The 25,696-nt window shown below is 55.9% G+C and overlaps 1 protein-coding gene across 1 annotated transcript in view; it reads left to right on the plus strand.

Moving 5' to 3' along the window:
* Positions 1 to 2,933: 2,933 nt before the first annotated feature.
* Positions 2,934 to 25,696, plus strand: part of OSBPL5 (oxysterol binding protein like 5) — a 75,870-nt gene continuing 53,107 nt past the window's right edge. Inside the window, exon 1 of the mRNA XM_072790350.1 lies at positions 2,934 to 3,084. Within this exon, the coding sequence (XP_072646451.1) occupies positions 3,070 to 3,084 (15 nt within the window). The 5' untranslated portion in view covers positions 2,934 to 3,069. The remainder of the gene's footprint in view (positions 3,085 to 25,696) is intronic.

A 25,696-nucleotide genomic window follows, 5' to 3' on the forward strand; every position in this document is an offset into this window, starting at 1 on the left:
TTTACCAGACTGGAGTTTCCCTCTGATCCTTGTATCAGAGCAAGGTCATTTGAACTCCGTTCCAAAAACTCCCAATGTCCTGGGTCCAAAACACAAGGCGTGGGGCCCAGAGAAGGCCTTGGACACCCACAGAATTCTGATGGCTACAGGGAGCTTGAGAGGGTATGCAACTGGGCCACTCAGCTGTGCTCCAGCCCAAGGAGCAGAGGTCCAAACCCCTGTGACTCACATCTGCTTGGGGTGCCCCCGTCCCTTGGTGGGAGTGGGCCATCAGATAGCCCCAACCCCCACATTGTTGTCCTGACACCTGGAAGACTCTAGCTGGCTCCTCTTGGCCTCTATCTGGCCACACAGTCATGTCTTCTGTCCTCGGACCTACAAGGAGCTCTCAGGGGCAAATGCTGGGAGCCCCTGGCTCCAGCTGATGTGTGCAGAATATCCTAGAATGCCAAGAGCCCCCAAGATGGATGAGACAGAAATGAACATGACAGATATACCCACAGATGAGCATCTCTGAAGTGAGAAGAGTGCTGCTTGGGGTCTCTTTGGGAGTTAAGATGTTATGGAGTTGGGTGGGGGGGGGGGGGTTGTCAGCCTTCACTTCTCAGGCTTGGATGTGGGGTGCTCACCCCTGCTCCTGTGATCCCAGGCCATCATGATGTCAGGGTTGTCCCAGGGATCCTACAAATCAGCCCAGTGCCTCCTGGCATCACCTTCCATCAGAGAAGCTTCCGGGGCAGGTCCCAGTACACGCCAGGGCTTGGAGGCTGACGGCAGGGCAGCTAGCAGAGCTTTACCTTCCCTGCAGCCTGTCCTGGGTCTCGAGAGGCCACGTCACAGCCTTGAGCCATGGCCAGTCCCTGGATGCCTTGCCCTGGGAGGGCCTACGGGCTCATAGCCACAGGCTGTGTGGGAACAGGCTAGGGTTCTCCATTTCTGGAGGTGACTCAGCTCCAAAACTTCTTTGCATGTGTGGGAGAGTGAGCTCACCACTTGGGTTCCAATCCACCTCCCCACTCCCTCCTCTGCCATGCTGACCCTCTCCCAGAGAGATCCTGGCTCACAGGCTGCCTCCACCTCACTGGTGTCAAAATGGGAAGTCCCCTGCCTCGCCTACGCCATCTCAGCTCCATCTTCCAGCAGCCCCTCTGGGTGCACACACTGTCACCCTGCACCCCACACCCCGGAGATCTCCATGAACCTCCTTCAGCCCAGCTGCCCTTCCCCCTGGGGCACATCAGACACCAGCTGGAGGCTCACCATTATCTGAGACATCCTCTCAGGGACCCCGGGATGATTCAGTGAGCCTCGTAGGGATCCCGTGTCCACATCTGGAAAACGGGGGCTTGCCACCTGCCGGGAAGTGTTATGAGGATCAAGTGAGAGAAAGAATGGTTCACAGTGTGTTTATTGAGCACTTACTACACACGGTGAACTCGGCTATGTCTCCCTACAGAGATCACCACTCCATATCCCAACAAGGTCAGGTAAACCGAGGCACAGAGAGGCTGAGGGACTTGCCCAGAGGGTGGCAAAGTGAGTCAACAAAGCCCAGGCCTTGGATGCCCAAGGTTTTCTGCCTCCGCCTCAATATGATACTTTTGGGCAAAGGAGTAGTGCGAGGGTCATGTTAGAAGACCATGCAGGGAGAAGTGGACTGAAACTCTGGCCGCCCAGGTCACTGTCTGCACCCACCACCCACCCCAAGCCCTGAATCCTGCAGCCCAAGGGTGACTCTGCAGCCCAAAGAGAGGCTGGCACTGGGGAGGCAGAGACACCCACAGCCAAGGCCCAGGGGTGGCATTTCTGACACAGTCTGGATGAAGACCGTCTGCTCCACTGCCTGCTTCCCTAACTCCTACGAGGAGTCACGTGGATGCTCTTCCAGCCCAGCTTCTCAAAAAATATTTGTCAACTATTGCTCCTGCAAAGCTGTAGGCCTTCTTTTGGGCACAGCTGGGCAGGGGAGGGGTGGGCAGAGAGGGCTGGGCTGGGCCGGGTGGATGGGCTAGGCAGGGGCGGGTAGAGAGGGCAGGGATGAGCAGGACCAGCCTGGGCTGGTCAGAGGGTAGACAGGCAGGGCTGGGTGGGCAGAGCAGGGCAGGGCTGGGCTGGACAGGGCTGGGCTGGACAGGCTGGACAGGAGAGGGGGAACAGGGCAGGACTCAGTGGGCAGAGACGGGTGGCCTGGGCTGGATGGATGGGCGAGGAAGGGGAGGGTGGAAAGCTCAGGGCTGGGATGGGATGGGCTGAGATGGACAAGCGAGGCAGGGGAGAGTGGACAGGGCAGGACTGGGTGGGCAGAGCAGAGGTGAGCTGGGCTGGATGGATGGGTGAGGAAGGGGAGGGTAGAGAGGGCAGAGCTGAGCAGGACCAGCCTGGGCCAGGCTGGCAGTGGTGCTGGGAGGAGCTGGACACCCAAGGGGATGGGGAATTACACTCGAATACAGGAAGACTCTCCAGTGCCCCTGACGCGCTGTGTGACCCAGGCAGTCACCCACCCTCTCTGTGCCTCAGGCTCTGCCCCACTTCTGCCTGGAGGGAGAGGCCAGGAGGTCAGCAGGGGCCCTACCACCCTGTCCCGAGGGTCTTCAGGTGTTTCCCGCTGCAATCCCTAAGCCAACCTGCCAGACAGAAGGCAAGGCTGCAGGGGGTGTTAGGTAACACCCCAGCCTGTACCTCGTGCACCTCAGAAGGACGCAGCCAGGGCTGGAACCAGATCTGTCTGGCGCCCAGGAGGCGGCTTGGACAGCTGGTCCCGCTGCTGGCAGCTGCGGGCTCCGAGAGTGCAAGCAGAGCAGCCGGGAGTGCAGCGGGATCTCCACGGCCGGACCTGCGGTGACCCCCGACCTGCCCGGCCAGCGGCCACCACGCCCTGCTGCCTGCGGGTGGCCCCATCCCCGGCCACCAGTCAGAGAGTCCCTGCGAGCCGGGGCCAGCTCAGGAGGCGCAGGGCCCCCGCCAAGGAGAGCCCAGGCGCAGGGCACCTGGGCGGTGGCCTCGGCCGAGCCTTCTGCAGGCTGAGACTCCAGGGGACCCACCCGGAGCGGGGAGCGAGCCGGCGCCCACATGCCCTGCTGCACGGTGAGTGGGGCAGGAGGGAGGGCTCTCCTGGGCCCCGCGGGGAAGGGCACCCCCCTGCAGGCGGGGGGCGGGGCTGGTGGGCACTGAGGACGCGGGACTGGGGACCGGAGCCGTGGGGAGGGGGCCCGGGAGCGGCAGGTGGCGGGAGCGGCCGGGTTTCCGCTGACTTCTTCAAGTTCCCTGGGGGCTGCAGGCGGCCCGCGGGCACCTGCTCTGCCCGCACCCCAGCAGCGCCCAGCCCGGCGGGGTCGTGCGCGGAGCCGGTGGGCGGGGGGCCGGGCCGGGGCGGCAGTGCGGTGCTGCATTGCACCCACATCCCGGACGCTCGCTCGGGCCAGCGCCACCTCCAGGGCACCTCCTGAGCCGGCCTCCTCCCGGGGCAGGGCAGCCGGCGACTGGCGACGGGATCCTGGGGACTCGTCAGCAGACAGGCGCCCCCTTCGCGGTCCCTTGTGCAGCGCGCTCTCCCCTTCTCAACGCCAGTGACTTCTTTTCCCTCAACTGTTTCTTTTCTAAAAACCAGACTTGCAAGGGGCATTGGCAGAACGGTGGACAAGGCCGAGGGGTGCTCTGGGTGGTAGTGGGGGGTTCCTCTGGACCTGGGAGCTCATCGTGGGGTCCGTGGCCCCAGCTCCCCGGGCCCCCCAGGCCGGTGGGGACTTTGTGAAGAGCGGAGCCAGAGGCAGCCTGGCCTCAGGCCTGAGACTTAGGGGGAGCTGCCCCTCAACCTGAGATCCGGGGCCCCCAGCATCATGGGGGGACAGTGTCACCGAAGGCTTCTGTGTGGGGCAGCTGGAGGTCACTTTCAGGTGCCCAGAAAGAGCAAGCGGGTGCAGTGCCAGCTCCCTCCTGGCTCCGTCGTCCTCGGATGAGAGTGCCTCACTTTTCCCAGTTCTAGCCACCCGCCCCTCCCGCTGCGGCTGTGTAAGTGCTGGTGCTGGTCCCGCTGGCGGTGGCCCTCCCCTGGGCTCTCTCCTCCGGTGTTTATGTAACAGAGGTGGCTGCGGCCCAGGCCTACTGTGGCACAACCCAGGAGAGGACAGCCCCGCTAGCGCCCACGGGGGCAGGAGTGGCCCGCTCAGGACCCTCGGTGCACTCGCGCGGGAAGGCTTCAGGCTGGAGCCCTGGGTTCTCTGGCCAAGAGCTGGTTGGACTGGGCTGGGTGGCCCGATGGGGATGGCACGGTGGGGCCTGGACCCCAACCTGGCTTCTTCCCAGCTGTGTGTCCTCCCACACCCTCTCTCTGCCTTTCTTTCCCCGCCTGTGAAATGGAGACGGTCGTATAAATAATTGTGCCCACCTGGCCATCCTTGTGAGCATTAAATGACCCCCTCTGTGCGTGTGTGGGGGGGGTAGTGGCCCATCATGACATGATGCTTTACCTGTATGTTGGCTGTTGTCATTGGATATTTAACTAAACAATCATTAGCTTTAATGTTGTGTCTTCCACTCATCTTTGCGGGGAAACCAAATTTATGTGTCAGGTAGGTAGGGGCCAGACAGGCCTGTAGGGGCGAGATACAGTACCCACAGGCTGGGAGCTTCAAGTCCCGTGCTGGAGACGGGGGGCAGCAGTGCTCGGTGAAATGCCCCATAAATGCAGGCTACACAGATGGCTCTCTGCAGGGGCCCGGTGTCCCTCTGGGCTCTGCCCCCAGGGTGGCTGGCCCCACGGCCCTGCCCCGCCGCTGCCCGCCTGGGTCTGAGCCTCCCAGCCCAGCAGGTAAGATCCCTCCACCACCAGGGGCCAGCAGGGGAGCCACCCAGACTGCCCCATAGCAGCTTCCCGGCCTCCACAGCAAGGGGACGTCAGGTCTGCTCTGCATCCCCAGCCCCTGAAGTTGCCCCAGGCTGGCCGGCCACCCTCCCAGGAGACACCATGTGTGGGTTCAGGGGCTGGACCCTGCCTGCGGCCGCTCAGGGAACATAGCTCCCAGTTCCTCGACATTCCCACTGCCTCTGGCTGGCTCCTCGCCCTGGCCGCCAGCATGGAGGAGGTGAGGAGAGGAATACTAAGTAGCAACCTCACATCTTCAATCTCTTCCCCCGCAGCCAGGGACCCGGGAAAGAGGAGGGAGGCCCTGGATTTGGGGTGCTGTGCACACAGCCAGGCAGAGGCAGAGGCTGAGGTGCTGGTCCCGGGCCCCTCCCCTGATGCTGGCCCCTCCCCACCTCTTCTCTAGAAGGGAACCCGTGGTGATGGGCAGGGCTGGGGGCAGGGGCTGGGAGCTGGCAGGAGTCTGAGAAGGAGGTGACTCTTCCAGGTACTTTGGGGGTGCGGTTGGGCCAGTGTAAGCAATGAGAGGGGGGCTGGACAGCCCCAAACCCAGCCTGCTGGCTGGGCTCCTGCTTCCCTTCCCAAGGAGCCCCCCTGGACCGCCTGGGTCCCACGTGGGCCCTGCTGCCCAGACTCCCGGCACACCCTGGCTGCCCCCTGCCACCCCCCAGCCTCCGCCCCCAGCCCAGCACAGGCTGGGCTCCCTCCTCCTCTCCCTGCCCCTGGGTGAGGCTGGGGCAGGCAAGGATGCACAGACCCGGCCAGCCAGGGGAACCAGCACCAGGCAACCTGGGATGTGTCCCGGAGTCCTTCTAGGCCCTGATTTACAGCTGGCCACCGGAGCCAGAAGCCAGGAGCATCTTCCAGATGGCCCTCCTTGGCTGGCCTGTCCATCCTCGTCACACATGTGCCCGTCCTGCACACCCCTGCCCTCCGCGGAGCCCTGGGGCCCTGGCTCTTGCCCTCCCTCCCTTGAACTGCCCTGGTTCCTTCCCCAGACCCATCTGGGCATCAGGACTGGCTCTGCAGGAGCAAGGCTCGCAGGCGGGGGGAGGAGCCCCCAGCTCACGTCCCTTCCCTCAGTCAGGCTTGCTCTGCCCTCAACAGCGAGGGCTCGCCAGACCCCACGTGGGTTCCACACCCCTTCTCTGACCAGCGGCTCCTCTGTCTAGCCGTGAATATTTTCACCAAACATCTATGGGCCCTGTCCAGTCCTATGCGGCGAGGAGATGCAAGGAAGAGCTACACGGGGCCCCCACCCTTCCACCCCTGACCCATAGGCCCCAGGGGAAAGACTTGGAACAAGTGAGTAACAGAGCAGTGGGGTGTGTGCAGGCTCCCTGGCCCCAGTCAGGCCCAGGGCCAGCCCAGTGTGGGGCCCTCTCACGATCACAGTGACTCAATCACAGTGACACGTGCCCCCCTCCTGCTTCCTAAGTGCACTGACCCAGGGGCCCCTCCATCAATCCTCACAACTACCTGTGAGTCAGGGCCGCAATGACCCCGGTTTACAGCTGGGGAAACTGAGGCATGTGGCTGTTGTATTAGTTAACTCATGCTATGTAACAAATTGCCCCAAACTTAGCAGCTTAAAATGACCCCAGCTATTATCTCCTGTGGGCCAACCGTCCTGGCAGGCCTGCTGTGTCCGGTGCTCAGGGGCTCACAGGCAGAAATCAGGGTGCTGGCCAGCGATGCTCCTGTGGGCTCTGGGGACAAGTCTGTTTCCACGCTCATCCGGGTGCTTGGCCAAATTCAATCCCTTGCAGCTGTGGGACTGAGGCCCCGTTTCCTTGCTGGCTGCCAGCAGGGCCACCCCAAGTCCCCTGCCATGTGGCCCCTCCATCTGTAAACCACACTCGGGAGCCCCACCCTGCTAACTTCCCTTCTCGTGACCCCAAAGACAACTGATCAGGGACCTCCATTAATTGGCAAGGAGCCCTGCTGCAAGTCACCTGACACCATCACGGGAGCAATATCTCCAATTCACATGTTCCCACGCCCAAGGCGGGCTCATCTGGTCATTGGAATGACCTAGAATTCTGCGGGCCCCAGAGATTCGGTCACATTCAAGGTCAAACAGCTCTTACTGTGGTCACCAACCCAGGAGGCTGGGGTCCAAGGAACCAGCCCATCAGGGAGGGGGTCCCAAGCCCAGGCGAGCAGGAGCCAGGAGGCACATGCGGGTGGGAAACCCGGGGCCACGTCAGAGCAGGGAGCTGGCCTGGAGTGCCAAGGAAGAGGCCAAGGGTGCAGGAAGCTAATGCCCTGGCCATACAGGGGGGCACGCAGGGCCTTTGGGTTGGCTCCAGGCCCAGCACCCAGCTACCCAGGCAGGAGCCCAGCCGAAGCCCCTGGGTGGCAGCGGGCAGAATGGAGCAGGGGAGAGACTCCTTCATCCCAGGCCCGATCCACAGTGGTTCATGGCGAGCCCCGGCCATCAAGAAGAGGCCTGGCTGCCCCTGCCGCTGAGGACATTTGGGAGCCACCAGGGGCGGGGAGGAGGGGCTCTGAGAGAGGGTCTCCGGGGTGACTTGCCCTTGGGTGAGCTGCTGCCCTCTGTCTCCCTATTTACCGTCTGTTGGCCCAGATGGCAGCAGCCAGGAGCTGAGACCTCTCTGCTTTGCTCCCCGTGAGGTTTGCAAGGTGCACTCAGCATGCAGCCCAGGGCAGCCTGGTTATAACACCCCGACTGACCAACTTCGAGGCCACCACCTGCCAGCCCACCTGCAGAGCAGACCCGACCCCCAGGGCCCCTCTGAAGAGGACACCGGTGGACGGAGCCAGGCCCATGCAGGCCAGCCTCCTGGGTCCCGAGCTCTGACAGCACCTGCAGTGGCCTCGGCTGGCCGTCCTTGGCAGGTGTGTGAAGGAGAAGGAAGTTCGCGTGGGCCTCCTGGCACAGACAGGGCCTGTCAGCTGCCTTAAATTACAGCTCACCCCCTGTCGGCAAGGCTGTCTCCTCCCTCTCTCCTTGGGCAGGTTCTCACTCATTTCTCTCTGCCCCTCCGGGGTCCTCTGCATCATGCAGAGGGCACAGGACACATGGAGGTGTGTAGGCCAGGATTGCTACGGCCAGCACATCAGCAAGGAGGCCTCTCCAGGCGCCAGGGCCCGGGCTAAGGGCTTCCCACAGATGCCGTCACCTTGGCCCCCCACACATCACAAAACATTCAAGGGGGTCTCAAGACCAGCATGGGCACCACCCCAGCTGGCAGGGTTCACAGTCAAGCTAGAAAATCAACGAAGTCAGGAGAGCTGGGTAGGGGGGTGGCAAAGAGGCGTGAGCAGGGGACCCGGGGCTCGGGGCCCTGCTGCCTGAAGCTGCCAGAGGCCTCCCCAGAGGAGGTGGGGAGGGCCTGGGGCCCAAGGCCAGGCAGGATCCTGAGCTCGTGAGACCCCCACCCCCCAGCCCCTCTCTTCTGACCTGCAGTTGAGACTTTTTCTCCTTTCTCCAAAGCAGGGAAGGGCCAGTCACAGGCCAAGAGATCAACACCTGGCATCAGTGCCCTTGCGACCCCTGCTTGTCACCTGTCACCCACTCACGAGCCCCGGGATGCCTCCTTCTTCCACCTGCACAGCAGGTGTGTCTCAGTGTCCTGGGGCAGCTGTAAGCAAGCACCACAGAGCGGGCTCGCAACAGGCATTTACTTCTGCCCAGACCCAGGGGCTGCAAGCCTGAGATCAGGTGTCGGCAGGGCTGGTTCCTCCTGGGGACAGAGGGGGTTTAGGTGTAGGCGTCTCTCCTGGCTTCTGGTGGTCGTTGGCAAACTTTGCCTTCCTGGCGGGTAGAGGCATCACCGCATCCCAGCCTGGAGTCCCAGGCTGGCCGCTTCCCCTGTGAGCTGAGCCCTCCTTCCCCAGGGCCCTCTGCCAGCCCCGGCCCCACAGCCCACAGAGAGACTTCCAGCTGGCTGTGGCCCTGGCCAGCCCCGGGCAGGGGCCAGTTCCAGGCTGGTGGGTTTTGCCCCTGGGCAGTTGTGAGGGTTTTTTTCCTACTTCCCACTTCTCCCTGGAGCAACTCCCCTTCTTCCCAGCAGAGGTCACTGTGGGGTAAGGGTTTGCTAAACTGGACCCTGGAGAGTCAGTCCCACTCAAGGAAGGGGTGGGCCCAGGGGAGCGGGTCGGCCCAGGGGGAGCCAGTGGGTGCAGGGGGAGCCGGTCGGTGCAGGGGGAGCAGGTGGGCCCAGGGGGAGCCAGTGGGTGCAGGGGGAGCAGGTACGCCTGGGGGAAAGGGTGGGCCCAGGGGGAGGAGTAGGTCCAGGCAGATCGGGTGGGCAGGGTAGAGACCCCAGTGGAGCCCAGCAGTGCCCAGCGGGAGCCAGAGGTGACCATGTTCACAAGGCCAGCGCTGGCGACAGGGAACCAGGGAACCGACCGATGGCACCTCCGAGTTGATGCGTTCATGAGGCCCGCCGCGCGGGGCCAGGCCTTCGCCCACACCGGTGCTCACCCATCCTGGCCACTGAGACGCACAGAGCATCAGTGGAGCGCCCGCTGCGTGCCAGGCACAGGGCCCTGCTGTTCACAGGCATTCTCTCATCGAGCTCTCCAAAAAACCTGGCCAAGAAGGCGGTGTTAAAAGCCCCGTTTTAAATAAATTAATTAATTAAATAAAAGCCCCGTTTTATGGGAGGGGGAGGCTGAGGCTCGGCACAATAACCCATAACCCGGAGCTGTCGGCTGGAATGAGTCTCAGATCTGATGATTCATCTGCACCTTTCTCCACCCCCTAGTTCAACAGCTATTCTCTGAGGCAGAGATGCTTATCGGACATCCCTTCGGATGGAGATGATTAAGGTTTGCCTCCCAGGAAGGACGCAAAGCCTCTTAGTCTAAGCTCCTGGCAATCACTCACACCCTTAGTGTGAATGAGCAGGGGGGCTGTTAGGGCCTGGTCAGCACACCAGGACGTGGAGCACTGGGTATCCAGGACCATCAAGCACATTCAGAGCACCTGGGGAGCTCCCTAAGTAAGGGGGTGCACCCTGCAAGAGAGCCCAGAAGGCAGCAGGTGCCCAGCTGGTCCTGCAGAAAGAGAGCGTCCACCCTCAACCCTGCCCACCAAGGGACTGGGGGTACCTGCAGGGCTGCAGAGATGAGCCCCTGGTCAGCCTGAGGCAGGGAGGGGACGGAGGGGCTGGGGAGGTGAGGAGGGTGCTACAGAGGAGCCAGGGCCCCACAGGGAGCCCATCTGGGTCTGCCGAGAAGGCCGTCTCAGTCCCCAGAAACCCCCATACCCGGCACTGGGGTGGAGGTGCCCTGCAGGAGGCTCCCCTTTCTGCTACTCCTCTCTCTAGCCAAGAAAGGGGTGACCTAACCAGGACGGGAGGGCAGGGATCAAGATTCCTAGAACACCTCCCCACCCCCACCCCCGGGCCCCCTGTGTGGATCTGACTCAGGGTCCCTAAAGACCTACTCTGGCCAGGAAGCCAGAACATGCCAGAAAGAGCACATGGGCCAGCGGGAAAGAGTAGGGCTGGCGGCAGGCCTCGGGGGCTTCCCGGACAGTTGTCCCATCCAAGCCCCGGCCACACCCTCTCATCTGTGAGCCGTGGGGCTCCGTGCCAGCTGCCCCCAGAGCATGTCCCTAAGGGGGTCAGCTCCAGCTCACCGTCCTCCACAAAGGCCAGCTCTCTGACACACCAGCCTCCCCCCTTCTCTCCAGGTGCCGAGGGGGCCCCGGTGACTCTCTGGGGTAACAGGCCCCTGGCAGGTTCCCCTTACGCCCCCCTGGCATACCCCCTCCGCGAGCCCGGGCTGAAATCCCAGCAGCCCACAGGGGTGGTGTGAGACTACCACTCAGTGCTTTGCTCCAAGTGACCTATTTCTAAAATAGAGAGGCGTTTGTGCGTGCGTTGGGGGTGGGGGTCATGTCCCCACACCCTCCGGACCTCCTGCTTCTATAGGACAGCAGCCAATTCCAGCCAAGCTGTCCCTCCGTCCCTGTTCCTTTCCATTCCGTGACCCTTCGGAGGACCCTTCGTGTCTGGTGTTCAGTTCCCAGGGCTGGCTCAGCGGATGAGCCAATTTGGGGGGCTCTGTTTGTGGTCTCCCTGCGGTGTTGGGGACTGGGGGGCTGCCCCAAGGACCCAGCTCATCTGCCGGGCTGTGCAGTCACATCACCTGGGGCGCTTGTTAAACTCCTGAGGCCTGGACCCTCCCCTCCTCACCACCAGTTATGCAGGACTCCCTGGGGGTGCACTTGGGCAGGGGGGTGGGGGATCTGGGCCAGGCCTGTAGGCTGCTAGGGAGGGACTTTATGGGAGGAGGTGGGGGCTCAAGCAAGAACCTGACTCGGAACACAGGTGGAAATATCAAGAGGGGGCCCACACAGGGGCCTCAGAGAGAGTGGCCTGTGGAGAACGGTGAGCTACGGTAGCTACGCGGATACACGGAACCAAACCTCCCAGACCAAGAACCACAGGAGAGTAAGACCTCGCAGGACCAAGACGTCGGATCTCCTCTGCCCGCGACATCCAGCCCTGCTCAGCCCCCAGACCTCCCAGGAACCTTACAAACAACGCAGACAGATGGGGGGCCTCCCCCCGGTGCTCACAGTCAGGTCCATCCATCCGTCCACTGGGCTCCATGGTCCTGACTCACGGAAGGGGCGTGAGCCAGGGGATGTCCAGGGTGGCTTCCAGGAGGCAGTGAGGCCGGAGCCCAGAGCTGAAGGAGAACTGTGCAGGCTGGGAACGGCACGTCCCTGTGGAGGGAGGACGCCAGGTGGCAGGACGTGCCTGGCCACTGTATTACGGTTTTCCCCTTCACCTTCTCAGCCCACGTCCTGGCGTCACCTCCCACGTTCACACCCCTTGGCTCCACTAGGAGCTGCGGGTTCCCAGAAGCTCGCTGCTCCCCAGGCCTGCTCCCTCCTGCTCTGCACCTTCCCTTCCCTGCAGCCCTCCTCAGGGGGAGGAGCCTGCCTGAACCCAAGAATCACCTGCAGGAGGAAAATGCCAACACCCAGGAGCCCCCAGGAGCTAGCTGGTCTCCGCCAGGGCCCTGGAATCTGCATTCAGAACTCCGCCCTGGTGAGCCCCAGATCCCCTCTGCACCCGCGCTGACCAGCCCCACGTCGGGCCCACCTGGGCACTGACCCTCGGCAGCCCTTTGGATGAGGCCAGGCCAGGAAGGGGACACGCGTCTGCTCCAGCAGCCCCCTGCCCGCACCCGGGGGCTCACCGCCGACCTGCTGCTACGCGGGTGTGCCCGGACCCCCGACACTGCCCCCACACCGAGCACAGGCAGAGTCGGGCCCAGGGCTTCCTCACGCTTCCCCGAGGGCCGGACGTCCGCCTTCGTGTGAAACTCACGGCAGCAGCGACCCAACGAATCAAAGATCCACTGACATCCTGGCTTCAGCAAGAGTGCAGGCCCGAGGCCGTGCGCCCCCTTCCCCGGCCGCCCCCAGGCCCATCCTGCCCTCTGCCCCCTAGGCCGCTGCTGCTCTTGACCGCGTGAGACTCCTTGTACTCAGGGACTGGCGTTGCGCTGCGCCGGTTCCTCGACTTGACGCTCCTGCTTATGCTGACATCAGCTACACCACGTAAACATCCCCAATCTGAACACTTTGAAATCCGTGGTTCAAGTCAAGGTTATTTTTATTAATAAAAATCTACAGAAAAAAATCTTCAGTGAAGTCCCTCCCCGTCGCATACACCTTCGTCGCAGAACCCCGGGGCTGGAAGGACACACAGTCACCGCCCGACTTCCCACCCCAGACCGCCGTGTCCCCTGCGCAGGAGGCTGACCCCACCGGCTCACCCACACAGACCTCGGGAGTCTCCAGTCACCAAGCTGGCTGCGGCCTCCGAGTCCTCCTGAGAATGCATGGGCCCTGGTTCTGCCCCTGGGGTCACTCACAACAGGGCAGCACTTTCAAGCACCCCACTTCCTCCACACATGCACCCCAGGACCCAACCACATGACCCCCCACCAGTTAGTCTGCTTTCTTCTGGGCCCACTCCCATTTATCTGTGTCTTTCTTTGTGCCCACTGCTGATCTCAAGAGCTCATGTGGACTTAAACAGGTTATGATATATCAGGATCATCACCTCCTACGATACACACACTATACCTCTGTTAATGTGACCCAAGTGTGTCTGTGGGGGGAGGATGTATGTGTAGCATCTGTATCACACACCCCAGTAACAAATTAATGAGGTTCTCCTTCAGACAATATTTGGATTTATTTGGATACCTGGGTGGCTCAGTGGTTGAGCATCTGCCTTCAATTCAGGGCGTGATCCTAGAGTCCCGGGATCGAGTCCCACATCAGGCTTCCTGCCTGGAGTCTGCTCCTCCCTCTGCCTGTGTCTCTGCCTCTCTCTCTGTGTCTCTCATGAATAAATAAGTAAAATCTTTTAAAAATATATTTGGATTTATTAAGGGCCCTGGGTGAGTCCTAGCCTGAGGGCCAGTGTCTGGGGAACTTGGGAGCCCAGAGCCACCAGTGCCCAGGCTTCTCAGCTCACCTGTCCCCGTCATGATGTTCACACTCACCTGTGCTTCACACTCACCTGTGCACATGCAGGGTCAGCCACCCCCACAGCCGGGAAAATCATCCCTCAGACACACATGGAGTCAAATCCTTCCTTTGTCACTGGGGCCGCGAGACCTCAGGCAACGTGCTGAACCTCTCTGAGCTTCAAATCCTCATCCATCAACTGGCAACGGCATGGTCTGTGCTGAGCACCACGGTGACAGCCCCCCCCCAAGCCAGTGGGCACACGGGAAGGTCCCCATAAGTCACCTGTCCGTCCTGCCTCCCAGGCCTTGCCGTCCGTAGACCTGACTGCTCATCAACCCTCGGGGGCAGTGGGGGCCCAGGGATCATCCAGCCATCAGCAGGAGGCATCTGTCACCTCCACCATTGGTGGGAAGGGGGATATGAGAGAGAGACAGAGAGAGACGCCAGGCAGATTACGTGTGCATCCTTGGGACAGGGCCTCCAAGAGCTGAGTTAACCGAGAATGTCCAGGCTGTGAAACTGTGTTCACCTGGGCCAGGCTTAGTTAGCAGGTTCATTGAATTTCTAAGCCCACCCACCCCCAGCCAGGATGAATGGCACTGCCTGGTGCAGCAGCACTTGTCCAGTGACCTCACAGAGAATCCCTTATCCACTGGCACTGAAAGTGATGATCAGACTCAGAGAGAGCAAAGCAGGCCACAGCAGGTGCACAGGGCGTCCCTGGCAGCCCCCCGCCCACCATCAGACTCAGTTGCGAGATGGCCAGGCTCAGGGTTTCCTCCCTGGTGCCCTCCAAGGACCTTGCCAAGGACCACCTTGCTGGATGCCCCGCCCAGGCCTCAGACCTGAGCACAGAGGTGCATCGCCCTGGGGGACCGGGGACACCCCACCGCCTCCACTCCAGGCTCCCCTGCACAGGGTGTTATGGGTGTATCAGCCAGGGGTCTCTAGAGGAGCAGAACCGGTGGGGCACAGAGAGGTCTGTACCAGGAGGAGACTTATCACAGCAGTTGGCTCATGTGGTTGTGAGACCCAGAAGTCCTGCGATCTGCAGACAGCAGGCTGGAGACCCAGGGAACCAGTGGTGTGCTTCGGCCTGAGTCTGAAGGCCTGAAAAGGGAAGGGGTGGGGGGGGCAAGTGTGAGTCCCAGAGTCCGAAAGCCTGGGAACCAGGAGGGCAAGGGAAGGTGGATGTGTCAGCTCCAGAAGAAAGAAAGAATTCATCTTTCCTCACCTCTTTGTCCCATCTGGGCTCCTGGTCCATCTGGTCTCGCCCCACTGGCAGGTCCTTTACTGGGTCTGCTGCATCAGGTGCTGGTCTCAGGACACCCTCCCAGGCACACCCAGAAGAGTGCTGTGACACCTGGACATCCCTTAGACCAGTCAACCTGATGCATAAAATAGGCCATACCATGAGCCTTTGTGAACATTTGTTTCTTCCCCATCTTCCCTGGCCTAGGAACGAATGCATGAGGACACGAAGATGGTTCAATGCACCACGTGCTCCATAGTTGCATTCCAGGATTTGGGGCAAGCTGCTCCATGAGTGGGCGGCAAGGGCGCCGCTCCTCTGACGTGATGGGCATAAGGTGGTATCTCCTTGTGGCCTCAATCTGCATGTCCCCTAGGATTGGTGATGTCCAGCATCTTTCCATGTGCTATTGACCATTCGTATGTCTTCTTTGGAGATGTGTCTCTTCATGTCTTGTGCCCGTTTTGGAATCGAGTTTATTGTTGTTGAGGTGCAGGAGATCTTTATATATGCTGGATATTGACCCCTTATCAGGCATATGTTTGCAGATATTTGCTCCTTCTGTGGGTCTCCTTCTCCCTCCGTGGACAGTGGTCTGTGACACACAGAAGTTTTCAATCATTTTTTTAAAAGATTTTATTTATTTATTCATGAGAGACAGAGAAAGAGAGAGAGAGAGGCAGAGACACAGGCAGAGGGAGAAGGGAGAGGGCTCCATGCAGGGAGCCCGACGTGGGACTCAATCCTGGGTCTCCAGGATCAGACCCTGGGCTGAAGGCAGCGCTAAACCGCTGAGCCACCCGGGCTGCCCCAAGTTTTTAATCTTAATCAAGACCATTTTATCTACTTTTTTCTTTTGTGGCCTGTGACTTTGGCATCACATCCTAGAAATCACTGCCCACCACAGTGTCACAAAGCTTTTTCTCTGTGTTTTCCTCTAGGGGTTCTATAGCTTCAGCTCTTACTTGGGGCTTTGATCCATCTTGAATGAATTTCCATACATGCTATTAGGTAGGGTCCAACCTCACCCTTTTGCATGTGCATGTCTTGTTCTCTCAACATCATTTCCTGAAAATTCCCCCATTGAGTGGTCTTGGCAACCTTGTTGTAAATCGTTTAACCATATAAATGAGGGTTTATCTCTGGGCTCTCTATTCCATCGGTCTGTACATCTGTCTTTGTGCCAGGATCACACTGTTTTGATAACGTAGCTTTGTAGTTAATTTTGAAATCAGAAAGCATAAATCCTCCAGTTGTGTCCTTTTTCAACATCATTTTGTCTGTTTGGAGGCCCTTGTGATTTCATATGAATTTTTGGATGGATTTTTCTATTTCTGCAAAGAAGTCACCGGGATTTTTCTAGAGATTGCATTGATTCTGTAGATTACTTTGAGTCTTACGGACATCTTAGTGGGCAGTTCCTTTTTGCCCTGGACCCTTTCCACCAGGTAGAGAGTGTGAAGGGAGAGAGGACACTACAGAAAAGCAGATAAAGTACTTTTCAGAGTCTAGACCCACACGGTACTTCACAGAAGCCACTAGTCACACTGGCCCATTCAAACAGATGCCAAATTCATTAAAATTCAGTTCCCCGGTTGCACGAGCCATATTCCAAGCACTCGGCAACCACACATGGCTGGTGGCCACCAAATTGGGCCACAGGGCTTACCAGACACTTCCATCGCTTCAGAAAGTTTGGTTGAATGGTGTCATCCTAGACTTTTTTTTTTTTTAAGTTTCCTCTCTTTATTCCAGCAACTGAACAATAATAAAAAAGAATTACATGAAATCCTACTGTCACCAAGTCTGAGAATAAAAATCAAACAGGATGGTTTTCTCTCTTTTAAGGCAGAACTAGGAGATGATTTTTTTAAAAGAGCATTTTCAGTTAAATTGTAGCTAAATGCACTTTATTACTGGAACGCATCAAGATTTAGAAGGATTAGAAGGGCTAGCTAATTGTCTGTACACACAGTGACTCATGCAGTCCGTTTGCCCGGGATTAATCTTCTGTCGAGTATCTCCTGGCTGGGCTATGTGGCTCGTGTGACATTGATTGTGTGTTCTGTGTGGAGCCGGAATTGAAAACTGGGAAAACGGATCAATTTAGGGGCCAGAAAGCTACCACAGAAGAGGTGTTCGCATGAATTTCAGGGACTCGGATCTTCACGCTTCTCTGATGAGTCCAACCGCCACGTTTGATTGAGTTGTTCTTGTTTGAAGAGCACCTGCCTTAGGCCCATGGGACACGTAGGGTCCAGCAGGTGAGCCACCATTTCAGGTGACCTTAAGTTAGAGGATATTGGGCTGGTGCAAGAAATCTGATAAAAATGCACAGTAGGGAAGAAATGGCACCTATCAAAGAGAAATATACTGATATGTTAAGATTGAGACTTAAAATGGTCATCAGCATATTCCTTCTTCAAGCACAGCTGACATCTCAGGAGTACGTCATGGTGATGCAGTAGGATGTGATTCCCCCAGCGAGTCCACCACCTGTCCCCTGCGAAGTCATTACACAGTGGAGAGCCTCCCCCATGCCGAACCATACCTCCCTGTGGCTTATTTATTTGACAACCAGAAGCTTGTGCTTCTTAGCCGCCTTCCCCTGCTGCGCCTGCGTCCCACCCTCCACTCTGGAACCCACCAGTTTGTTTCTGTGGTCTGCTTCTGTTTGAGAATCCTTTGTTTTGCTTTGTTTTGTTTTGTTTTGTTTTGTTTAGAGTCTACACAGAAGCAAGACCATGTAGTGTTTGTCTTTCTCTGTCCGACCTGTTTTATTTGCAATATCCTCTGGATCTGTCCATGTTGTCACAGATGGCAGGATTCCACTCTGTTATGACTGAGTGATATTCCATCGTGTGTGTGTGGGTGCGTGTGTGTGTGTGTGTGTGTGTGTGTACACCAGTTCTTTATCCATTTATCCATTTATCTGTCGATGGACAATTAGATCATTTCCATATCTTGGCTGTTGTAAATACTGTTGCGATAAATACAGGACTGCAGATATCTTTGCAAATTAGTCTTTTCTTTTCTTTTCTTTTTTTTCTTTTCTTTTCTTTTCCAGATAAATACCCAGTAGTGTGATTACTAGATCATAAGGTAGCTCTATTTTTCACTTTTTGAGGAACCTCCATACTATTTTCTTTTTTTTTTCTTTTTTTTTTTCCATACTATTTTCCAGAGTGGCTGCAACAGCTTGCATTCCCAACCATCAGTGTAAGAAGGTCTAGTTTCTTCACATCCTCGCCAACACTTGTTGTTTCTCATGTTTCTGATTTTAGCCATTCTGACTGGTGTGAGGTGGTATCTCGCCGTGGCTTTGATTTGCATTTCCCTGGTGGTGAGGGATGGTGAGCATCTTTTCCTGTGCCTGCTGGCCTTTCGTGTGTCTTTGGAGAAATGTCTGTTCGTGCCTTCTGCCCATTTTTAAATCAGGTTGGCTTTTTTCTTAATATGACTTGCAGGGAGTTCTTTATATGGTTTGGATACTAACCCCTGTTGGATGCATGATTTGCAAATGTCTTCTTCCATGTCGTTTTGCTGGTGGTTTTCTTTGCTGTGCAGAAGCTGTTGTTTGCTGTAGGTTCGCTTGTTAATTTTATCTCTCGTTGCCCCTGCCTGAGGAGACTGGCCCGAAAACAGATCACCAAGACCAATGTCAGAGAGGTTACGGCCTATGTTCTCTTCTAGGAGTTTTAAGGCTCCTGGTCTCTCATTTGGATCTTTCATCCACTTGGAGCTGAGATGTGTGTGCTTTAAGATAGGGATCCAGCTCCATTCCTCGCACGTCGCTATCCAGGCCTGGACTTCGCTAAGTTGCAAGAGGCCCAAAGTGGAAATATAAAAATCCCCAAGTCTGAACCGGCTGAGATTCTTTCCACAAAATAGGGCCTCGAATAAAAATCAAGGCAATTATGGTCAGTTGTTGGAAGGCAGAGTTACAATTCTGATGGGCGGCGTGGACTTCAAGGAACTGATTTTCATCATGAAGCAGGAAGGAAGGAGAGGGAGTGGTGGACGCTGGTGGTGCCCACAAGAAGGCTTCTCTGGAGTCCACCTCTCAACCCCAAGGAGATGCAGGAGCTGCAGGCTCAGCCCGGACCTGTGCGCCCCCAGGCAGGAGACTTAGGCCTTATTCTCCTCCTTATACAAATCCACAGCCTCCCTTTTGTCTTGTCTATCTTCAGTGAAGCCTTTCCCACTACACCCACTGCCCAGGCCCCTCCAAAGCTGAGCCTCCTGCAGCACCCCCTTCCCCAGAAGTCCACCACGTGCCCCTTCCTCGTTGGCCAGCAATACAAGGTGTGAGTTGCAGGGCTGCTGCTGGCTGGCTGTCACAGCCCTGACAGCTAAGGAGAACAGCGATAGGGAAGGGCCTGAGTGCCCCGCCTCCAATGGCACACACCCACATCTAGGAACAGCGCCAGACCCCCAGCCAGGAGCCACGTCTGGGAGGATGGCCCCATACTTGTGGCCAAACTCCTCCAGAGAGGGCCAGATGGAGGACCCTGAGGCCTGCAGTGACAGACACTGCTTCTTTCCCACCCCAGACAGGGCTGTGGTCATCCTTGGCTGGGCACACTCTGGGTTCTAGGTATACTTTCAGAGACTTTGAAGGCCTCAATGTTCATGATGGGCCACCTCCAGCCCTTCTCACTGCAGACCCATGGGCAGCCCTCCAAAGCCTGAGCATCAGCGGCTCCCTTACCCTGAGCTGGCCCCACGGGGCTGTTACACCAGCCTTGGCTGATGACCTATGTCCATAGGCACCCCTATGTCCTGGGAGCCATACCTTTGAAGGCTTGGGTCCCCTGCCCTGGCCCTGGCAATAAGACTCCAGGTAACCAGGACCAGAGGTGCTTTTGGAAAGGGCTGGAGCTCATGATCCTGTACATGCCGGGCCCTCTCCAGAGTACTTATAAGGCGTGGTGCGTGTCTCCATGCAAGCCAAGCTGTCTGGTCCCCACTCACTTCTTTTTGATATGCAGACCTCAGTTATTTATTTTCAAGTTGTCGCTTACCAATTATATATACACTTTTTCATTGTTCCACCAACATGCCTTTTGATGTGTAATTATATTCTGTAAAGTCCATCCTTTTCAGGGTATAGCTGTAAGCGTTTTGACAAAGCTATACAGTTGTGTAACCACCACCACAACCGAGGTGAGGTAAAGAACAGTTCTGGCACCCCCCAGAATCTCCTGGTGTCTCCCTGTGGTCAGTCCATCCTCACTCCACCCTGAACCACTGGCAAAACCAACGTGTTTCCTGTCCCTACATTTTGCCTTTTCCAGAACATCATATGAATCATACCATGCGTAGGCGTTTATGTCTGGCTTCTTCCACTTGGAGCGATTTGAGATTCATCCATGTTGTTGAGTGTGTCTATGGTTTGCTCCTTTGATTGTTGGCTAGTTTTCCACTGAAGGGACGTACCACATTTTCTTTACCCCCTCACATTGAAGGACATTTGGTTGTTTCAGCCTTGGATGATTAGGAGTCAAGCTGCTGTACATATGCATTTTCATGTAGGTTTCGTGTGGGCGTAAGTTTTCATTTCACTTGGGTAAATACCTAGGAGTAGAACAGGCAGGTCTCATGGTCAGTATCTGTTTTCCTGTATGTGGAACCACCAAACCATCATCCCGGCTGGCTGCACCACTTTGCACTGCTCTCCTCAGTGTGGAGGGCTCTGTTGCTGCCCACCCTGCCAGCCCTGGGTACTCATTATCTGCCTTGGCCATTCTAACGGGTGTGTGGCGCTAGCTCATCATGGTTTTTATCTGCAATTCTCTAATGACCAAAGCTTTCCCATGTGCTTATTTGCCACAGGCAAAGCTTCTTTGGTAAGATGGTTGCTCAAATGTGTTGCCCATTTTTTATAGAGTTGTTTTATTTTCTTTTTTTTTTCTATTTTTATTTATTTATGATAGTCACAGAGAGAGAGAGAGAGAGAGAGAGAGGCGCAGAGACACAGGCAGAGGGAGAAGCAGGCTCCATGCACCGGGAGCCTGACGTGGGATTCGATCCCGGGTCTCCAGGATCGCTCCCTGGGCCAAAGGCAGGCGCTAAACCGCTGCGCCACCCAGGGATCCCCTAGAGTTGTTTTATTTTCTTACTGAGTTTTGAGAATTCTTTATATTTTCTGAATACCAGTCCTTTATCAGATACGTGTTTTGCAAACATGTTCTCTCAGCCTGTGGCTTATCTTCTTGTTCTCTTAACAGCATTTTTGAAATAGGAGTTTTTAATTTTGATGAAGTGCCAAAGTCTGATTTACCATTTTATTCTGGTACAGATTGTGCTTTTGGTATTATAGCTAAGAAAATGTGGCCTAACACAACATCACAAAGATTTTTTTTCTCCTATGTTTTTCCTAGAAGTTTTATAGTTTTATGTCTCAGATATAGGTCTATGACACATTTTGGGTTAATCTCTGGTTAAGGCATAAGGTATGTACCAAGGCTTATGTATTGGTCTAGGTATATGTGTGTTTATTTTTGCATGTGGATATCCAACTATTTCAACACCATTTGCTGGAAAGATGCTCCTTTCTCCATTGAATTGCTTTTGTATCTCTGTAAAGAATTGATTGACCATATATGTGTGGCTCTGTTCCTGTCCCATTGATCTGTGTCTGTTCTTCTGCCAATACTGCACAAGATTGATTTCTCTAACTTTAGAGTAAGTCTTAAAATAAAGCGGTGTGAGTTTTCCAATTTTATTTTATTTTTTCAAAACAGTTTTGGCTATTCTAGTTACTTTGAGTTTCCACACAAATTTTAGAACCAGCATGTCACTTTCTATACCAAAAAATCGTGCGGGAATTTGGATTGAGATTGTGTTGAATCTATTGACCAGTTTAAGGCAAATTAACCTTTGCCTTTAACAGTATTGAGTGTTCCAATTCATGAACATGGTATGTCTCGCTATTTGTTTATGTCTTTTTTTAAAAAGATTTATTTATTTATTTATTTATTTATTTATTTGAGAGTGTGCATGTCCACAAGTAGTGGGGGAGGAGCAGTAGTAGGGACAAGCTAGAGGGAGAGAATCTCAAGGAGACCTCCCATTGAGCACAGGGGCAGTGAGGGTGGGGGTGGGGCTCAATTTCACGACCATGAGATCATGACCTGAGCCAAAATCAGGAGTGGGAGATTTAACAAACTAAGCCACTACCCCTGTTTATGTCTTATTTGGTGTTTTTTTCATCGGTGTTTTGTATTTTCAGCAAATAGACTTTTTGTATATTTTTTAGATTACATTTAAGTGTTTCATGTACTTTGGTGTACTGAGAGTAGATGGTGAGTTCAACAATAATGGTGGTAGTGGAGATGATGGTGATGATGATGATCATGATGATGGTGATGATCATGATGGTGGTGATGATGGTGAATATCATGAACATGATCATGATAGTGATGGTGATGAAGATGATAATAATAGGAGAGGAGAAGGTGAGAGTGGCAAAGCCTGGTTTCACATCTCATTCTGACTCTAAAGCCCAAATTAATTCCAGCATACCATACTGAAATCTGTGTAATCCACTTTCTAGCATCCTCTATATCAGTGGCTTTCAAACCTTTTAATCTCAGGATCCTTTCCATTAAAAAAAAAAAATTATTGGGACCACAGAGAACATTTGCTTCTGTAGACTAGTCTGTCAATGTTTACTCTAATTTTTAAAATATATTTATTTAATTATTCATTTGAAAATAACAATGACAAACCCATTATGTTAACACAAATAATGCATTATTTATGAAAACTATATTTTCCAAAATAAAAGTATTTGTTGGAAAGAATGACATTGTTTTACATTTTTTGAGAGTCTTTTTAACATCTGACTTAATGGAAGCCAGCTAGATTCTCACATCTGCTTCCATGTTCCATATTGAAATATCACATGGTGGTAGCCTCTGGAAAATTCCCCTGTCGATTTTAAGAGAATAAAGGTGAAAAAGGCAAATAGCATTCTAGAAGCATAATAATCTTTTGTGTTTTGGACCTCTGGAACAGTCTCAGAGACGCCCAGGAGTGTTCCAAGTTCACACTTTGAGAACTGCTACTCTAGATCCTCCAAAGTAAGTGTAGACAATCGCAGCTGCAGGGAGCCCTGGTGTTCCTGCAGGGGCAAAGAAGCACCCCAGAGCTGTGCATGCTCCAAAGTGACATGTCATGTGACCTGCATGATCTTCCCTCCTCACATTCTCAGTTACCTTCCCATAATGTTGCTGGGCTTCTTATCAGCCTCTTGGTGGACAAGTTATGCCTGCTAACCAAAACCCAGCCCCATAAGAGAGTGGCTGCTGACCAGTGTCCTGGTGACAGGAGCAGCACGTTTGACCACCACCAGACCCAGCACCGTGAATCTGCAGAGCCACCCTCCCCAGGACAGGTTTCCACATCAGGTTTTCCACAGAAGAAAGGGTAGCACCTCTCTTGGGCACATATACCCCCCCAGCTGCTCCCTCCACAGAGTCCCAAAGGCAGATCCGGCCTTGGAAACTGTTCTTTCAGCACTCACTGTCCATGTGTCATAGGCAGCAGCCCCAAGCCCTCCCCGGACTTGGAAGAGAGAATGTGCCAGATTCCCCACGGTTCTCCCAAAGACAGACTGTACAAAGCCAGACCTCAGCCCCAGCGGGTTTCCAAAACCTGTGCCTTGGGGCACTGGGTCACCCCAACTGACTGGTGATCACCAGACAGATAGGGCAGCCCCCGAGGAAGGCTGAGGCCTTCAGTGCTCCAGGGAAAGCCCTCCCTGCTCATTCTATCCTCTCTACACTGGGGCTAGGGAGGGCAGGGCTCAGGCGTCCAGCCTGGATTTGCTCCAGTCATTGGCTTCCCGGACCCTAAAGCTGTGTCCTCACATGAAGACCAGAACAAAAGCATTTAGAACAGGAAAGAAGCTCAGCGTACCAAGGACAAGCTCGCTAATACAAGCACTGCAGGTGTGATGGTTACCTGCCATAGTGGGGTGACGTGTGTCCCCCAGAAAGACACATCCATGTCCAAACCCCCAGTACCTGTGAATATGGACTTATTTGGACATAAGGTGTAAGTACAGGTGTACTTAAGGATTTCCAGATGAAATCATTCTGAATGATCTTGGTGGATCCTAAACCCAATGACTGCGTCCTTCGAAGAAGAAGGAGGAGATTCAAGACAGTGTCACAAGAGGTGGGAGGGGAGAAAGTGGTGGGCCGACAGCTGCAGAGGCTAGAGGGATGCAACCACAGGCCAAGAAACTCCAAAGATTGCCAGCATGTCCTCCGGCTGACTTCCAGCTTCTGCGTGCTGCTCTTGCCCAGAGAAGAGGCCACTGACACACAGTGGATATCACAGCTAAGCTGCAGGTGGGCCCTGCCGGAGAATATGGCTGGGGGTGAGTGAGCTGACCCCCCTCCCCTGGGCACTGCCCACCCTCAGGGTGTTTCCCTGAGCACATCACCCCACCTCGCAGCTGCCCCATCATGGTCCTGCTCCCTTCTCAGTGCTCAGTGCCCCAGAGGATGCTGCAGGCACTAGCCCCATGCACGAGCCAGAAGACATGTCTGCTGGCCTAGATTTTCACCTGCAAGAACCAACTCTGTATGTGCGAGGGGGTCCGAGCACGGATGCATGAGCACGTTCACCAGCACACAGCACACACGCTCCTCATGAGCCCCGAAGGCCACGCCAGCCTCCCAAGTCTAGATATGGGGGTGTTGCCCTATAAATAGCACCTTCTCATCCCTCCAGGTAGCACAAGTACTGTCGCCCAGAGAGGTGGGAAAGGCATGTCTTTATTACCATCAGATGTCTGCCTGAATCCGCGGCTTTCTGGAAGACGGGTATGTGTGTAAGAGACACGGAGAGGGCACGTGTGAGCGCCACCCGAGAGGCAGGCCTGCTCAGGAAGCCCCAGCCTGGAGGCAGGAACCCCCCAGCCTTCTGAAAGAGAGTCTGCAGCTGGACTCTCCCCGGGTTCCCTGAGAGAACAGAAGACGGCCCCTGCTCAGCCCCCCGCACCTGGCTCGGTGACTCAGGGTGTGAGGACAGCGGCGTCTCTGTGGAAAGGAGGGTCATGTCAGGGGACACAGAGCCTCCCTGCTCCTCCCCGGGCCCCCCCTCAGGCTCTGCCGGCGCCACGCTCCACCATGGGAGCTGAGGCTGCAGACACCAGTACCGCCCAGGCCCTCCCAGGCCCGAGGCCCAAGGCTCAGAGAGGGAGAGCCTGCCTCCTGCCACTGCCAGCGGGGTGGGCCTGACCCATGCGTGGCCTGAAGCCCTGCCTCTACCTCCCCTCCCTGCTGTGGGGACAATGGTGACCCCCACCTATGCAGAGCGGGTGATGCAGCGGGGTCACACGTAGAAGCTGAGGACACAGTGCCAGACTCATGGTGACAGATGGATAAATGCCACAAGCATTTTTAAGAATTAGCTGTTGTGTTCTGGAGACCATCGGGCTTCAAACTCAACATACACCACTTGTGGGTGTTACCTTAGCCCCACTGCCCAGGTGAGGGAACAGCCTAGGGAGTGAAGGGTCTCACAGCAGAGATGCTTCCAGAGCTGTCCCCAAGTTCTGCATGCCACACCCCCAGGGTGGACTTGCCCTCAGGGCAGCAGGGAAGGCAGCCGGGCCCAGGTTCACCTGCCCTGGCCAAACCTCCAGGTTGCCCCCCTGACCCCCAGAGTAACAGGATCAGGGCCCAGCTAGGAGTAGGGCATCTCACCTACACCCTTACAACTTAGGCCTCAGTCTCCTTACCTGAGAAATGGGGAGAAATTGTACTGCAGATCCTGCCGGCTCAGAAAGCAGAGGCAAGGATACAGCGGGCACCACACCTGGCTCAGCTCTCCTCCCCGGGGACGTCAGCCCACCAGTGCCGGGCCTTGCAGAGGAGGGAGCCCACGGAAGCCCATCCCTGCAGCCACCGTCTCTGAAAGGGGCCCAGGTGTGTTCTAGGTGTGTTCCATGGTCTCTGGCTACCCCAACCCTCACCAGGGAGTTAGCCAGGTCTAGAGGGAGGGGTGAGGGCTTGTGAGGCTTTATCCCTGCACCTGTGTTGTTTTTTTTTTATTATTAAGATTTTATTTATTCATTCGTGAGAGGCAC

The sequence above is a fragment of the Canis lupus genome, chromosome 21 (assembly GCF_048164855.1).
Source record: "Canis lupus baileyi chromosome 21, mCanLup2.hap1, whole genome shotgun sequence".
NCBI lineage: Eukaryota > Metazoa > Chordata > Mammalia > Carnivora > Canidae > Canis > Canis lupus.